Source organism: Mesocricetus auratus, unplaced genomic scaffold (assembly GCF_017639785.1).
Source record: "Mesocricetus auratus isolate SY011 unplaced genomic scaffold, BCM_Maur_2.0 Super-Scaffold_100024, whole genome shotgun sequence".
Taxonomy (NCBI): Eukaryota; Metazoa; Chordata; class Mammalia; order Rodentia; family Cricetidae; genus Mesocricetus; species Mesocricetus auratus.
In genome coordinates, this window is record NW_024429205.1 from 24,674,400 (window position 1) to 24,691,036 (window position 16,637).

Here is a 16,637-nt window from a genome sequence, read left to right on the forward strand (position 1 = left end):
TGATGACTTTCCTTAGATCTTGGTCCCGTCTTGAGTCCGTGGTTACATGGGCCTGGGGTTGGTGAGGCCCTTTCAGCTCTTTCCTTGTGGATTTGCAGCCTCCTCTGTTTGCCTGTTGAGTTACACAAGCACTTGTATCCTCTTTTCTACTTGATTGTACTGGAAATCGAACCTGTGACTCAGCATGTTAGACAAATACTGCCACTGAGTTAAACTCCCATCCTGATACTGTCTTTTCTTGTGTTCTGATCTCAATAAGCCTGGGCATGCTGTAGTGGAATACTGCTTTGGAAGACCCCGTGTGCATGTGAGAGCATCTTCTGACTCCCACTTTCCTGAAGCGCTGACAACAGTTCCTTGTTGATCATTTTGTGCTTTTCTTCCTGGTAGCTGTGTGTGGCTCCTTAGGAATCATACTGTTTAGTGTTGCCTGGTTATAAGTCAATGAAGCAGTGTATGACTTCTGTTATTCAGTGAGATGTTTGAGATTATACTTATTATTATTATTATTATTATTAGAGATTGAGATAGGCTCTCACTATGTACACATGGCTAGCCTGGGACTCATTATATAGACCAGGCTGACCTTGCTTTCCAAGTCCTAGGATTAAAGGTGTTGTCACTACACCTGTGTAGTACAAATACTTAAAAACTCAGAGACAGATATTAGGATTCAAGCTGGAGATCAGAAAAGCAAAGCAGCCAGCCACTGGAGTTCCCACCTCTCCCAAGGGTCAGACCAAAGAGGCAACCCACTGAACTTCAGATTGTATTGAGCTCCTGCGTTTAGCCCCTCTAGAGCTGGGATGAAAGGTGTGAGCTCTGTGTCTCTTTTAGACTCATTCACTTTCATGTAGCCCAGGGTGGCCTTGCGCTCACAGAGATCCATGTGCCTCTGTCTCCCGAGTGTTGGGATTAAAGGTTTAGCCATCACTGCCTGTCCTTTAAGGCTAGCTAGTGGCTTAGCTCTGCACTCTGATTTTCAGGCAAGCTTTATTTGTTAGATTACACACCTGGCCTTGTTACTTTTTTTTGAAAGAACTGTGTATATGTGCTTGTTTGTATATGTGAATGAGACTTGAGTGTGCAAATGGAGATCAGAAGACAACTTTGAGTGTTAGTCCTTGCCTCTCAGCTTGTGTGAGAAGGGATCTTCTGTGGTTTGTTCTGTGTGTCCCAGGCTAGCTGACCTTTGACCTTCCCAGAGCTCTCCTGTCTCTACTTCCCTTCTCTCTGTAGGAATGCTGGAATTACAGGTGCTTGCTACTGCGCCAAGCTTTCCACGGATTCTGGGATCCAAACTCAGGTCATCTGGCTTGTTCTGCAAGTGCTTTACCTGCTAAGTGGGCTCCCCAGCTGGATTAACTTTGCCCCAGGGGCCAGTGCTTTGATATTTTTCTTGCTGTCATTTGCCTGTGTTGATTTATGCTTAAATATTTGCAAATATGCTTTGCCCATATAGTTACCGAAGCAAAGTTAATTTTCCTGCTTTTATCTATGGTCTTGGCATTTGTAGAGCTGTTTTCCAGCCACTCATTGGTGCTGAGCAGCCCCCAAGGAAAAGCACTGAAAGTCCATGTCAGACCAGCAGGTTGCCTATAATACTGGAAGGCCATCCTGCACACGGGAAGGCTGCTTCCTACAGTTGAAAGCTGTTCCTTATACTGGAAGGCCACCCTCATGTCATCTGACTTTATACATTGGTCTCAGACTTCTAGATGTTGCGTTTCCCATGAAATGCCGATGAATGTATATTTTCTATACCTTATGCTCTCTTGCCTGTGAAATTGTTGTTGGTTTTTCTTTTACACTTTGCTCTATTTTTATTAAAAATATAAGTAATCCTCTTAAAAATGGGTCATTCCCTCCTGCTCTGGAAGCACAGTTAGAACCCTGCGGTGAAGCCTGTGTTGTGTGTACAGGGCTGAGAGCTATGGACAGCATTTTCCACATGGTGGTCTAGGGTAAGGAGAAGAAGAAACCATCTTTAACATGGCCATTCATTCATTCAGTCAGTCAGTCGATCACTGTATGTCACCTGTTAGTCCCTTTGAAGAGTAGGCATTGAACAGGCCCCAGTGGGAATTGCTATCAGGCAATGATATCATGACTGTCTTGTCTAAATTTTGTTGCCCTGTTAAACTACATGCTTGTTATTTGTATCTGGAGGTTTTAGATAGGAGACAAGAGAGAACAGAACATATTTCTCATCTCAAAGTGAGCGGATGTTTCTTCCTCTGTGGGGCATGTCTCACATCTTTCTGCACTTCACCAAAGTGGCGTGGATTTTAGGACTGGTAAACATAAACTCCAGTCTGATGTGAGCAGCACAGGTTAGCCACCTGAGTTCCTATCTGATTTGAGGAGACTAGGTTAGCCAGCTGAGCCCAGTCTGGTCTGAGGAGCACAGGTTAGGCAGTTACTTTTCGGGTTGTTCCTTCACTTTTTTTTGGCATGTTTTTTGCTCTGTTACTCAGGCTGGTGTTGATTCAGAACCACTGGGCTCAAGCTATCTTCCTGTGTCAGTTTCCTAGGGAGCTTGGACTACTTTCATGTACCATCATGCCTGTCTTGACTTTTCTGGACCTGCTTCTTACTTTCTTTAAACATTTTGATTGGATTCCTGTTCCTTTGAATTTAGAGCATTTGTGTGATGTCTGACAGGGCAGGATGGGTTTGTAGGTCTCTAGTGACATTTGCAAGGTTGTGGTCACTTCTGGTATCTTTTGATGTGTAATTAATGAATATTGTCATTTTTAAGCTGAATTAATTGAAATATCTGTGTGTTATTATGGCATACAACAGAGAATAGTTTGTGAAATTGTGTAACTTTACACATCTTTTTCAGGTCAAAGGACTGGATGCTGTTATTCTGGGCCTGCTCATTCTAGATGGTGAATCCATCTACAGCCTGACCTCAAAGCCCATACTGCTGTTAATAGCACGCATTATTCTAGTGAACATCAGACATAAATTAACATCTCTCCAGGTAAGGCGAGAGAAGGCTCTATACAGGCTTCTCTTGTGTCCTTAGACTGAATGCTGGCTGCGTCTCAGTAGATTTTGTTTTCTGTATCTTTTTGGAGCGACTTAATTTAAAAGACTCATGAAATAAAGAAAAATGTTTTCTTTTCTTGTGAGATTAATCTTGTATAAAATGAGATTGTATTGAGCTTCTTTAGTAGGGGAGAGAGAGAGGGAGGAGAATGTGTGTGTACATTCTCTGACTTGTAAGTAAAGCTTCTAAGGTACCGCTCATGGTCGGTTACAAATTTGAGCTAGCGATAGCAATAGCAGTGAGAATGGAAGGATCTGAGTTACTGGCTTCTGGTTTCTTGATTTGTGTTGAATGTGGTAGCACTATTTGCTGTGTGGTTTCTTCAGGTCGTATACATCAGTGGGGAGAAACCACCATACAGGCAGTTGATAGGCACTCCGAATGACTCACTGGAAGTGCAGAGGTTAGGGTCAGGTGGAGGTTGTCAGTTGTGAGTGTGTAGTCTGCATGGTGACTGCTGAGCTCTACAATGGTAGTTTGAGAGCAGCCACAGTCTGTCAACAGATGGGTTGAGCTATGTTCCAATAAAGCTTTATTTGTGCCTGGGCATGGTGTTGCACACCTTTAATCTTAGCACTCAGGAGGCAGAGGCAGAGGCAGGTGGATCTCTCAGTTTGAGGCCAGTGTGGTCTACAGAGCGAGTTCCGGGACCACCAGAAAGTGTACCACATTCAGGCTTGGTACCTGCAGAGGCTAGAAGAGGGTGTCAGATCTCCTGGAACTGGGCTCACAGATGGTTCTTAGCCACCATATGGGTGGTGAGACTCAAACCCAGGTCCTTGGAAGAGCAGCTAGTTCTCTTAATCTTGGAGCCATCTCTCCAACCCTCCCGATACATTTTAGCGGCATGATGAATATTTACAATACCCCTCTTTTTAGAGATTTTGTTTTTAATTGTGTGTGTGTGTCTCTTTGTGGGCCATGCAGGTGAGTGCACATGCCAGAGGAGGCCAGAGGTCTTGAGTCCCTTTGCAGTGGGTTACATATGGGTGTCTGTCAGCCACCTGATATGGGTACCAGGAACCAAGCTGGAATGCTCTGAGAGAGCAGCAAACACTCTTAAGTGATGTGCCATCCCTTCAGCCCCTGTGCTATTGCTCATTGATGTTGTTAAGACTGCTTCTCTCCTAAAAGAGGCAGCACATACTTACTCGATTTCAGTCTTTAAAGTCATTTCTGCGATGAAGAGCAATCTCGGGACCTTCTGCCTGTTAAGGAAGCTTTGCCCACTGGTTAGACACCAGCCCCATTTTAAATTGATTTTTGAGTGAATCAGCTTCTTAAAGAAATGTATCCTGGTGTTTACAGTGATATTTGTGGATGCTTATGAAAGACACACACTCCCGTTCCCCCACCCTGTCTGCTCAGTCTATTGACTGGAATTAACATGTACTGAGTAAGTCAGTCCCGGCCCTAAAATCAGGCCACTGCTCTCTCCTCAGCTGTGTGAACTTAGGCCACATGATCTCTAACTGACAATTGCCTGTCATGGTGAGACTCTAGGATTAGAGCCCTGTTCTGGGTGGGGGGGCCCTCAAACAGAATGAGTTCCTTTTGACTGTTTTACCGACCCTGCCGTGGAGAAGGCTCTTGACTGGTGTGAGTTCTCAGTTCATTTGTACGGACTGTGGTGAGTGCCTCACAGGAGGTAAGGCCTTGGTATTTTCCAGCAGAGCTGAAGGGACAATCCTGATTGGTTCTGCACTCCTCACTAGTCTAGCCGTTCCCTGCAGAGTTAAAATCACAGAACCCACGTTAAAGAATTCAACCCTTAGGTCATATGTTTTCCTAGTAGCTCAGTCCTTTTGACCAGAGGCACTGAATTCCCTCCTCTGGGAAGGGAAAGAGTAAGCTGCCAGGCCTGACTCATTGTCCTGAAGGCAGAGAAGGGCAGTAGTGAAATGTACACCGACTTCACTAGCCTGACCAGAAGAGGAGGAAAGTTAGGGAACGCCTTAGGGAATTCAGCTCAAATAAAATGATCTGAAACTTCCTTCCTCTTAGGTAATCCTGCTTTCCTTCCATGGACTGATTAGTAATTAAAAGGGATTTCATTGTAAAGTCAGAAGTTCATTTGTAGCTTCAAGTATGCGAGTTGTGTGTAGCTGATTGGAAGGAACCCTTCTTCCTTTCTATGATACTGAGGATTGAACCTAGCGCCTGGGATGCTCTAAGCAAGTGCTCTCTGCCAGTGAGATGTTCCTCAAGCCATCTCTTAGTTGCTCAGGCTGGCCCTGCATTCATTCACTAAGATGCCCAGGCAGGCCTTGAACTTTGATCCTTCTACACCAGGACTGTGAGAAAGGCACTCCTTAATCAAATGAGATACTAAATTCAAGTAAAACATGCTTTTGGTAACTAAGCATGATCTACTAGCAGCTATTAGTACTGAAAAAGAAAAATTAGTTTCTTACACAGCCATGTAATATAATTTAGGCTCACAGTTATTTTTTGTTTTTTGAGGTAAGATCACAAGGTAGCTGAGGCTGACTTGAGACTGTGGTTCTCAGCTTCTTTTTCCTGAGTGCTGAACTAGTGGGTATGAGCCATCTGCTGTCTAACTTCAATGTAGATGGCTCAGACTTGATATTTTATCACCCCCTTTAAAATATGTATTATGACTTGCACAGGCACACTAACAAAGACATGAATACTGCAGAAGAATGTCTATATTTTTAAATTTTGTTATGGCCTTTTCTAGAAGAAGACAGGATTGAGCAGGAAAAGAAAGACTGTGTGTGTGTGTGTGTGGGTGTGTGGGTGTGTGTGGGTGTATGTGTGTGGGTGGGTGCATTATGACTCATGGAGTCCAGAGGAGAATAGCACATGTCTTCTTGCACTGCCTCATTGCCTCGGGATGGGGGTCACTGACTGGGGCTGTTTCTGCTAGGCCCACTGGTGAGTTCCTGAGATCCTTCCATCTCTCATAACCAGTTCTGAGTCACAGTCACCTGTGGTGTTTTATGTTGGTGATGGTGATTTGAACTCTCAGGTCTTTGTGTCTGTGCAGCAACTGCTCTTTACCTGCTGAGCCTTTCCCTGGCCCTTGTCCTCTTTCTAGATAAGCAGGAAGAAGCAGGAGTGAATTAAAGAAAAAGGTGTTGAATGTTCAGTTAAGTTGTACTTGGGTTGTGAAGGGAGTGGAGTTGCCATGGCAGAGCAGGGGGCTTCAGTCATTCAGATGATAAGTCTGAAGCAACTTCAGACAGTGTGAATGGAGACATGACAGCGGGGTTTGAGCCTGTTGAGAGCATAGCATGGCTGATTATGCTTATCCAGGAATGAGTTTCGTTGAGTGTGAAGATATTCCAGGAATCAGTCTTATTGGTGCCTTACTTTCAGCTTCGATGGTGCTTTTTTCAGAGCTTGCCATGGTGGACGTTGAGATATGTGAATATTCACCAACAATTGCTTGAGGAGCGCTCACCTCAGCTTTTTGCTCTTGCTGAAAACTGTATTGATCAAGGTAGGTGGCAGACTTAAAATATTTATTTATTATTGTACACGTGTGCAAACGTATTTGAAGGTTAGAGGACAGCTTTGGAGCACACACTCTTTGTTGTTGTTGTTTCGAGACAGGGATAGCCTTGGCTGTCCTGTAACTCGATCTGTAGACCAGGCTGGCCTCAAACTCAGAGATCCACCTGCCTCTGTCTCCCGAGTGCTGTGATTAAAGACGTGCGCCACCAACCACCGGGCTTGGAATAGACACTCTTAATTCCACTTGGTGGAAGCTGGAACTCAAACACAGGCTGCCAGGCTCCCACAGTGAGCACCTACTTGGAGTAGTGCCTAGACTGAAGTAGGTGGTGCCTTTGGACAACGTGGATGACAGCGGCAGACACCTGCACATCAGCAGGTTTGGGGGAGATGTAGTGGTGCTGATCTCTGGGAGTAGCCGTCTTCCATCTCTGTAAAGATCCCTGGGTTCCTCCAGTCCTAGAAGCTAGGGGAAGACCGGTCCTACAGTAATGTGTGACCTTTCTGTGCTGCTTAGTGTGACGTTCTCTTCAGAGTGGACACTGGGATGGAGCTTGTCTTACTCTTGTCCAGGAATGCTACATCAATGAAATGCAGTGAAATAGAGCCTATCACAGTTATGAAAGGAGTGAGAATCTTGAAAAATATGTTCCTCAGCACAGCATGGGCATCCACAGTTCTCTAGAAACCACTTACGGGCTCACAGAAGTTTGCTTTTGGATCAGATACTGAAAATACGTTGCATGCAATTGTGAGGTGGAATATTGCAATTTGACGATGAACTCATGAAGTCACTTTCTAAGAAGAAACAGGTGAAAATACTTTGTGAGCAAGTTCTGTAGTGTTTTCTCCCAGCAGCTGTGTGACCCTGGGTTAGGTTGTTCTCACAGCCAAAGACTGATGTATTCAGTGATTAACATTTTCTTTTTGTAATTTGGGGTTTGTTATTAAATATACCATTTTAACACAGTATTAAAACACCTCATGGGCCAGGAGAGCCTCCAAAACAATACAGAGAAACCCTGTCTCGAAAAACCAAAAAAAAAAAAAAAAAAAAAAATCTCATGGGGAGAGATTTTGGTTTTATCTCATGTTTTATATGTACTTGTTGAAATTTTGTTCAGAAGGTCATGAATGTAAATTTTCACAGAGAACTTGCATAGTATTAAAATAATAAATGTATGTCTATTGGATCATCATGCTCCTCTTTTATTTAAGCCCAAGTCTTCCAGAGAGATCACTTTTCATAGTTGACCCAGTGCCTTCCATTGTCTGCGTCTCTAGCTGATTCTTTGTTAGTTCTTTCCCGAGGGTTCCAAATCTATCTCCCTTTCCATTCCTCCACCGATTATCCTTGTCTGAAATTTTTGGTTTGGAAAGGTCGTGTAGAGATAACTTGTCCAGCTAACTCATTTGACAGAGTCAAGACTCAGGGAAGTTGCTTCAGTAATAGAACGATGGCCTGACCTTCCCAGCTTCAAACCCTCTCTGTGTTCCTGCTGCTTTTCTCCAAGAAAATTCTGGTCCAGATTTTAGTAGTTAGTAATATAGTACAGCTAACATTTCTCTCGGCATGCCACACCAAGTATATCTCCAAGTTTTTAGCCATGTTAGTTAGGATCTTCCTTATAACTTCCAAGGTAGAGCTGAGGGTCATTTAGCAGTGGATATAAAAGAAATGGATTAAAAAAAAGGTGTAGGTTCTTACATTGTAGCTCAGGTGGCCTCAAGCTTACTGTGTAGATCAGGCTGGCCCAGAACTCTGTGTTGACTTCTGATTAGGTCATCTGTTGTGGGTTTTCATTTTGTAGTTAGGAATATTTCTTTTTTCTTTTAAATTTTTTTAAACATTCACTTGTTCATTATGTGTGTAAATGTGCATACCATTATATGTATAAAGTGTTTATGTAATTATTCTTTATCAATAAAAACTCTGGAGTCAGATATTGGGGTAAGAACCTGAATGATCAAGAGAAGCATTGGAGAAATGACCAGTGGCCTCTCCCCTCCCCCTCTCCTCTTTCCTCCCTCCCTCTCTCCTCTCTCGTCTCTCTCATCTCTCTGTCTCTGTCTCTCTCTCTCTGTCTCTGTCTCTGTCTCTCTGTCTCTCTGTCTCTGTCTCTCTGTCTCTCTGTCTCTGTCTCTCTGTCTCTGTCTCTGTCTCTCTGTCTCTGTCTCTCTGTCTCTGTCTCTCTCTCTCTCCTCCTCTCTCTCTAGTTCCTCAATCCAAAAGGGCTGAGACCCCCTCTAAGCCCTGCCCTGTTACTTCCTGTGACTCTGCCCTTAGTCCTCCAAAACTTAGCCCTCTGATTCAAAACAATATTGGCAGTCTCAGGAGTGTCAGAAAGTAATCAAAATATCATACAACATGTATGTGGAGGTCAGAGGCCAACTTGATACAGTTCTTGTGAGTTTCTTGGGTCATCAGGTTGATAGGCTTGGTGGTAAGTGCCTCTGCCCTGAACCATCTTAGCTGGTTTGGATATATTTCAAATGTTCTTTCCTGTGTACTGTTTCTAAATCTGCATCTCAGTGCAGAGCAGAGCACATCTGCACACATTTGTTTCTTCATGCTTTATGTGTGAGACTTGGCTTCTGTGAGAAGACAGTGGTGCCGGCCTTTGGGATAAATCACTCCTCTATCTCTGCTCTTTACTCTTGGAAGTTTTATACTTTGTCAGTAACTTAGCTAACATCACACAGTTTTCCCTTTGAATAGTTTTATTCGTTTAGTCCCCTTTCCCATTTTTTGTTTTGCACCAGTAGTTTCAAATCGTCTGAACCCTCTTGAAAGCTGATGCTTAAAGAAGCCACCTTCCCCTTGTCTGGGCCTGACAGGTGTGCTCTTTTTGCATGTTTGGAACTGTAGTGGGGGTTGTGGTCCTCCACCCTTTTCTTTTTTGGGAGGGGAGTATGATGATGACAGATTATGACTGACAGTGTTTGCCTGAAGTGTGTGTGTGGGAATAAAACTCAAAAGTCAAATAGCTTAGCAGTTACCCCACTTGAACAAAGGTAACTTGGTGATTAACTCCCCTTTCCTTTGCTTGCAAATCTTTTCCAGTCCTCGTCTGGAACCAGCGGTTGGACAGGGTTTAGGACAGTTTCGTCATGCAACCTTTCTGCTGTCTTCTTGTCCCATTGCTGGGCTTGGGGAGGCCGCTGGCCCATCTTCTTTACATTGTTGAGATTGTCTTTTGTGTATCTGTGGCTCTGCAGTCTGGTCATGGCCACACTCTGGTTCGCTTTTCACTTCTCTTATTAGGGATTTATTGGACTCTGATTCTGAGTTTTGATGTCTTTCTGCATTTCTGGAAAACTCTCTTTACCTCTTTTTGATGCATTGTCTGTTCTTTCCTAATCTTCAGGCATGTCATGTGTGTCTTCACCAGATCCTAAGATCTTTTTGTTGTTGTTTCTCTTTTTTTCTCAAGTTATATTCTGCAGAAGTCCATTTGGATCTGGCTTCTATTTCTCTGCTCTGCCCATTTCATTTTGAAATTAAAGAAAATTCTTCACTTTTGATCAGCTCCTTTGTTTTGCCTTTCTGGCTAATAATTTTTTCCCCATGTATATGTGAGCATGGTGTGTGTATGTCTACATGTTTGCATGTGAGGGTGATGTGTGTATGTCTACATATGTGCATGTGTGTGTGAGCGTGGTATGTGTATGTCTACATGTGTGCATGTGCGTGTGAGCGTGATGTGTGTATGTCTACATGTGCGCATGTACGTGTTGAGTGTGGTGTGTGTATGTCTACATGTGTGCACGTGCGTGTGAGCGTGGTGTGTATGTCTACATGTGTGCATGTGCGTGTGAGCGTGGTGTGTGTATGTCTACATATGCGCATGTGCGTGTGAGCATGGTGTGTATGTCTACATGTGTGCATGTGCGTGTGAGCATGGTGTGTGCATGTCTACATGTGTGCATGTGCATGTGAGCATGGTGTGTGCATGTCTACATGTGTGCATGTGCATGTGAGCATGGTGTGTATATTTCTACATGTGTGCATGTGCGTGTGAGCATGGTGTGTGCATGTCTACATGTGTGCATGTGCGTGTGAGCATGGTGTGTGCATGTCTACATGTGTGCATGTGAGCATGGTGTGTGCATGTCTACATGTGTACATGTGCATGTGAGCATGGTGTGTGTATGTCTACATGTGTGCATGTGCATGCACATAGGGACCTGAGATTGATGTTGGGTGTTTTCCTTCTGGTCTCTCTGGCTCACCCAGAGATCACTAATTTGGCATTTAGCTAGCCAGCTTGCCCCTAGAATGCCAGCTCCACTTCCCATACTGGGGTTACGGTGCATTTGGACATGGCTTGGGTCCTCTAACTCAGGGTGACAGCCAGGCAGTGAAGAAAGAACAGACGCAAGCCGGGCGTTGGTGGCGCACGCCTTTAATCCCATCACTCAGGAGGCAGAGGCAGGCGGATCTCTGTGAGTTCGAGACCAGCCTGGTCTACGGAGCGAGTTCCAGAACAGCCTCCAAAGCCACAGAGAAACCCTGTCTCGAAAAGACAAAAAAAAAAAAAAAAGAACAGATGCAGGCACAGGTGAGCATGTGGGAGTTTTCCAGCTCTAACTGTTTGCACCAGCTGGCTTGTCTGGCAGACTTGTCCATCTGTCCTTGAAAGGAGTGAGAACTGAGGAAAGAAACAGACAAGAAGCAGAAGATAAAGTTGGGAGGGCATCCAGTGAATACTGTTATCAGCTCCAAGTTCTTATATACCCATTCAAAAGGGGGGAAGGCAAAAGACTTCCTTACCATGATACAAGGAACAATCAAATGTAACTACCTCAACACTCAAAACATGAAGTAACCTGTTGTTTAGGCAAGACATACAGTAGCCACGCCTTAGGCCAAACATCCTGTTGTGTAGGCAAGACATAAGGCAGCTACTACACCTTAGGCCAAACCTTGAAGGAGCAATAATAGGCTTGAACTCTGACCTTAAGTCAAGATGAAATGGAGCCACTTCTGTCAGCCTGTATTAGGTACAGAACAGGGGAAGGTAAACAGATCTCTGTTGGTGCCGAGTCTCAGGCTGTAAACACCCAGGAGGGGCAAGTTGCTGGTCTTTGCACACACTAGTAATACATTGCACAAACTGATTCTTTGACTCCCACTGAGAGCTTTGCTACCCCTCTTGAGCCTGGCCCATATGGGTAACAGCTTTGACAATTGTCCCATGGGCCTGAGGCCTTTGACTGGACATGGCTGCACCCATGCCAACAATACATATTCCCTCAGGATCTCACTTACTCAGGACTTCCTCCATTCCCTGTACCAGCTTAGCATTTTATATGATTGCTAGGGATCTGAGCTCTTCCCTGGCCATTGTCTGTTTCATTTCTATAATTCCTTGTTTGTGTTTTCTAACTTTTTATTCCATTTCTTGAATCCTGTTAAACATTTTGGGTGTGTGGTAATCTGTGTCACTAATTTTGCTAGGGTCACCAAAGGTTATGTGTCTGGCAGTAATGGCTAGACACTGAGGAGTGCTGGGAGAGGAAAGTTAAAGAAGAGAGCAATCGGATGATGAGGGCCAGCTCTTCAGGGTTTGCTTTGCTTGAATGAATGTCCCGAGATGCTTTCTAACTGAGACCTTCTGTTCGGATGCCCTGCCTCCTGAGGTCCTGTCAGCTTGAATGTCGGAAAATCATCACCACTGTTAGGATGTTTGGAGCACACTTCTGACCCTTTCGTTTGGCATTCATTCTTAGAGACTGTTTTGACAAAAGCTGGCAAAGCCATTATTGAAAATAGCTTAAGGAACAGCTTGTCAAGGATGCTGTAGTAGAGAATATGATTTTGGGGTACCAGTTGGATGAACATCCTGCTGTATGAGAAATCTTGAACCTTGGTGTGTGTAATAGTATTATGCTCTTTAGTATTTATAATCAGTTTTGATAATCATTTTATCTCAAATGTTTTGTTGCTAAGTTGTTGTCTTCCCTTGTTTACTTTAAAATAAAAAATTACATTATACTAATAATTACTTAGCATGTCTGTAGTGTGTGTATGTGTGTGTGTGTGATGTGTGTGTAGGAACCTATTTGATACTCATTTTCACACACACATGTATGTTTGCATTAAGGGAGAAAGTACGATGTTTTCTATGAAATGAACTCAGCTAATGTCCCTTTCTTCAGATTTTCCATGGTGTTAAATTTAAAGGTTGGTTTGGCACTTTGTACCAGCATCTTATGTTCCCATGTTTTTATAGGATGGTTAAGACAGGCACCTGGGGCTGAGTGGTGGTGGCGCACGCCTTTAGTCCAGCACTCAGAAGGCAGAGGCAGGCAGATCTCTGTTGAGTTCAAGGCCAGCCTGGTCTGCAAAGCTACACAGAGAAACCCTGTCTCAAAAAACCAAAAACAAAATGACAGGCACATGGGAAGGATCAGTGCTGTGAATAGCATCTCCTAGGACTGAGTGTGTGCTGCAGAAGTCAGTGTATATAAAGTCTTAACTGCACGTTTGGAGATTAAGTGCTCAAAGAATACTAGATGTTAACTGATGTTGTGTTTGTGTTCTTTATTTAGCTAACATTCTCCAGAACTTTAACTTAAACCATGCGATGTATACTTTAATATTTTGGGACTCTTTTGTTTATCTTAATTTTTAATATTTCATCCTTTGTCTTATAGTGATGAAAGTAGAGAATTTATTTGAAGGTGATTCAGGTCGACTTTTAGCTATTCAATTCCATCTGGAATGTGCACATGTATTTTTATATTATTATGAATATAAAGAAGCAAAAGACCAATTCAGTACTGCTAAAGACATCAGCAAGTTACAGGTTGATCTGACAGGTAAGACTTTACTTTACATAGGTAATTGATTTAATTTTACAGTAAAGTAGTTTTATTGTATGTTGGCATTTGACTTTTTCGTTCTTTTTGTGCTTTTGGTTGTCAAGCATAGCCTTTATTGACTGAACTATCTCTCCATTCCTTTTGCTTATTTATTTATTTTTTTGGTTATTATTTTTAGTAGAACTGGACTGATCACAGGATAAAAAGCAAAACTTATTAGGCTACATTTATAATTTTCCATTATGTAGCCCAGGCAGGCCTTGAACTCCTGATACTCTTGTCTTAGTCTCCTTAGTGTTGAAATTTGGGATGCCTTACCATATTTGGTCTAGTTTTTAATTTTTTAGATCCTACCTATTTTTTATTTTACAATACATTTAAAAGATTTTATTTAAAGTTTATCTTTTTGAACAAATTTGGAGTTACATGTTGTTTTTTTCATAGAGTCCATCCTTCTTTCTAAGCTAGTTAAGTATTTGGTAGTAATAGCAGCCAGGCAGTACATACTTGAACCTTGGACCATTTGGTTCTGGCATAAACCTCCAGGGACCTTTCCAGACTCCCCAGTTTAGTCCCATGTGTTGCCCTTTCTTGTAAATGCTTCCTGTTGTTTCCACCCTCCGTTGTTGAATCCCATATTGTATTTCTTAGGGACATTTCTTGGGTTTATTTTTAGTGATTGACAATGCTATCAGAGCGTTGTTGCATGGTGGCGCACACCTTTACTCCCAGCACTGGGAAGGAGAGGCCAGCCTGGTCTGCAGAATGAGTTCCAGGATAGCCTGGGCTACACAGAGAAACCCTGTCTTGAAAAGCCAAAATCAAATCAAATAAAATAAACAAATAAAAATAAAAAAAATAGAAGAAAGCGTGAGAGTGCCATCTAAAATATAGTGACATTCAGTTTTGTAGTAACAAGTGGAGTTCTGAGTGTATGTTGAGTGAATGTTATTTGACAAAGGCACAGCCATGTCAGGGACCGATGTCTCTGCCCTGTGGAGGTGGCAAAGTCTTCCCCAGGTGAGACTCAGCAATGACAAAGCCTTCCTTGGGTCCTGGTGTGACTGTTGGCAGTGTGTTCAGAAAAAGTTCACTGTAGCTTTCTCTACCCAGATATTTGTAGCTTGCAGATTGCTCCCTACATGGCCTGTGCCTACTTAGAGTAGCTAAGACTGCTTCCTTGTTCAGCTGTCTATAATAACTGCATCTCCCTGTTTATCTGTATGTCATAACCCCGCCTCCCTGTTTATATGTACATAATCAGCCGGCCTCCTAGCTGTGTATAATAAACATGCTGAGCATCTGGGAGACTGTGGCTTCTGCATCGTGGAGCCCAGATCGTCTGATGACAGCTTTTTTTGTCCATTTGTCATTTACCCCTCCTCCACTTCCTAGGTAGGTCAGTTTGTGGAGCTGTGCGGGGTGTATGCTGCGTGTGTGTTGAAAGAGATAATGAGCTGTGGGAGTTCCCGTAAGTCTGCTGTGTCCTTTTAGTGTCACGTGCTGCTCCGGCCCTAATCTGTGCAGTGTAGTAGACATTCAGTGTGCATGCGCTAATGAGGATAGATGTCTCCAGCCCTACTCTGTGCAGTGTAGTAGACATTCAGTGTGCATGCGCTAATGAGGATAGATGTCTCCAGCCCTAATCTGTGCAGTGTGGTTGACAGTCAGTGTGCATGAACTAATGAGGATAGACGTTACTAGCTTAGGGGCTGGGACTGAGCGTCCCAGGCTGTGACGCATGCCTGGCATTCAGTGACTGACACTGTTGTCCCATGTTAGGCCTGGGTTAACTCATAGGTCGGCTCTCAGCCCCGGTTTTCTGTGCCTCTTATTGAGTCAGTGTTAATTGATAAAATCCCCTAGCCACACTGCAAATCAAATATGTCTTTATGGGATCTTAACCTTCTTTTATTACAGTGCTTGTGTGAGAAAAGTTATTTAATATCTAGTCTATAGGTTTTGGAACAATGCCATGAATAACTTGGAATCTTGTCTGTATTTGAAAATATAGTTATATGTAATAAATTTGTGAAGTTCATTTCAGAGATTTTTTTCAAATATTTTTTGTTCTAGGAGACTTTTGGGGGATTATTTAAATATGACACAGTGCTCTGTATATTCAGCTTTAAGTGGTGGTATATTCAATAGCTATTTCAGTTTTTTATTTTTCTCCCCAAGTTTAGGTGAAGAACTTTATATAGAAATGTACTCTCAAAACCCTGTCTCGAAAAATCAAAAAAAAAAAAAAAAAAAAAGAAATGTACTCTCAAATCAAACGAGACCCAGATTGTTTCTTTCCACTCAGCTGTAGACTTACTATAAAAAGTAAGCTTGTTAGCCACTTTGGTGGCCATCTATGTGTCCAGGGTGGACAGTGACTCCGACCAAGCCATCTCACTATAGGAAGCAGATTTCTGTAATCCCACATTCTCCAGAGAGTGGATGTTGAAACTTTGCTTCTCCTCAAAGTGCTCTGAAAATAGCCCTTTTGCAGCATGCTATTCCTGAGACATAAAAGAAACAATGTTGGTATCGAATGAAGCCAGATGGAGCACTTGCCTGGGTCTTACAAGCTGAGGCCCCGCTACGTGCTGGCGGTAACGCAAAGGATTCTATGATCCTGAGGGAGTGATGACATGTGTTCAACCTCTCTCTTTCCATGTGTATTATTCATACGCACATATTAAATGTATGTGGTATGTGTATGTATGTATGTATATGTGAATTGTAACTGAAGTACTTGTAAGTTACTTGTTCAGAAGGGACTAAAAAAGAAGCAGAGATAGGGATTGAGAAAGAATCTCGTGTCAGGAATCCTGGGTTTAAGCTTTGGCACCATAGTTCCTTGGCTTCAGGAAGTTATTTTTAATATCACTGGATCCCAAGTTTCTCATATGTGACTGAAGAAAACCTTTAGCACTCTGAAAATATTAGTCAGCATTGATTGTATTGTAAGTCTGACTGGTAGGGTCCTATTGTAATTTTCAGGAGCTTTGGGAAAAAGGACCCGGTTCCAGGAAAACTACACGGCACAGCTGATTCTAGATGTCAGGAGAGAAGAGGACATTCCTTCCAGGAGAGAGTTCAGCCCAGCACCCACCCCCCAGGAGTACTTAACCAAGGTAGGTTGGTCTGAGTTATGTAGCTGAATAGCACAGTGCCAGTAGGTGACTATCACAGGGACTGAGTGGTTAAGAAGACACTGCATGAGAACCCGTGGTAAGTTCTTTGTCTCCATTTTCACTAGAAAATAATCAGTATTTTTCTT

The 16,637-nt window shown here is 43.0% G+C and overlaps 1 protein-coding gene across 3 annotated transcripts in view; it reads left to right on the forward strand.

The window, feature by feature from the left end:
* Positions 1-16,637, forward strand: part of Ttc27 (tetratricopeptide repeat domain 27) — a 106,333-nt gene that overhangs the window by 5,334 nt on the left and 84,362 nt on the right. For all 3 annotated transcript variants that reach the window (XM_040730788.1, XM_040730789.1, XM_040730786.1), the window contains exons 4-7: positions 2,849-2,989; positions 6,422-6,524; positions 13,199-13,363; positions 16,358-16,491. In XM_040730788.1, the coding sequence (XP_040586722.1) occupies positions 2,849-2,989; positions 6,422-6,524; positions 13,199-13,363; positions 16,358-16,491 (543 nt within the window). The remainder of the gene's footprint in view (positions 1-2,848; positions 2,990-6,421; positions 6,525-13,198; positions 13,364-16,357; positions 16,492-16,637) is intronic.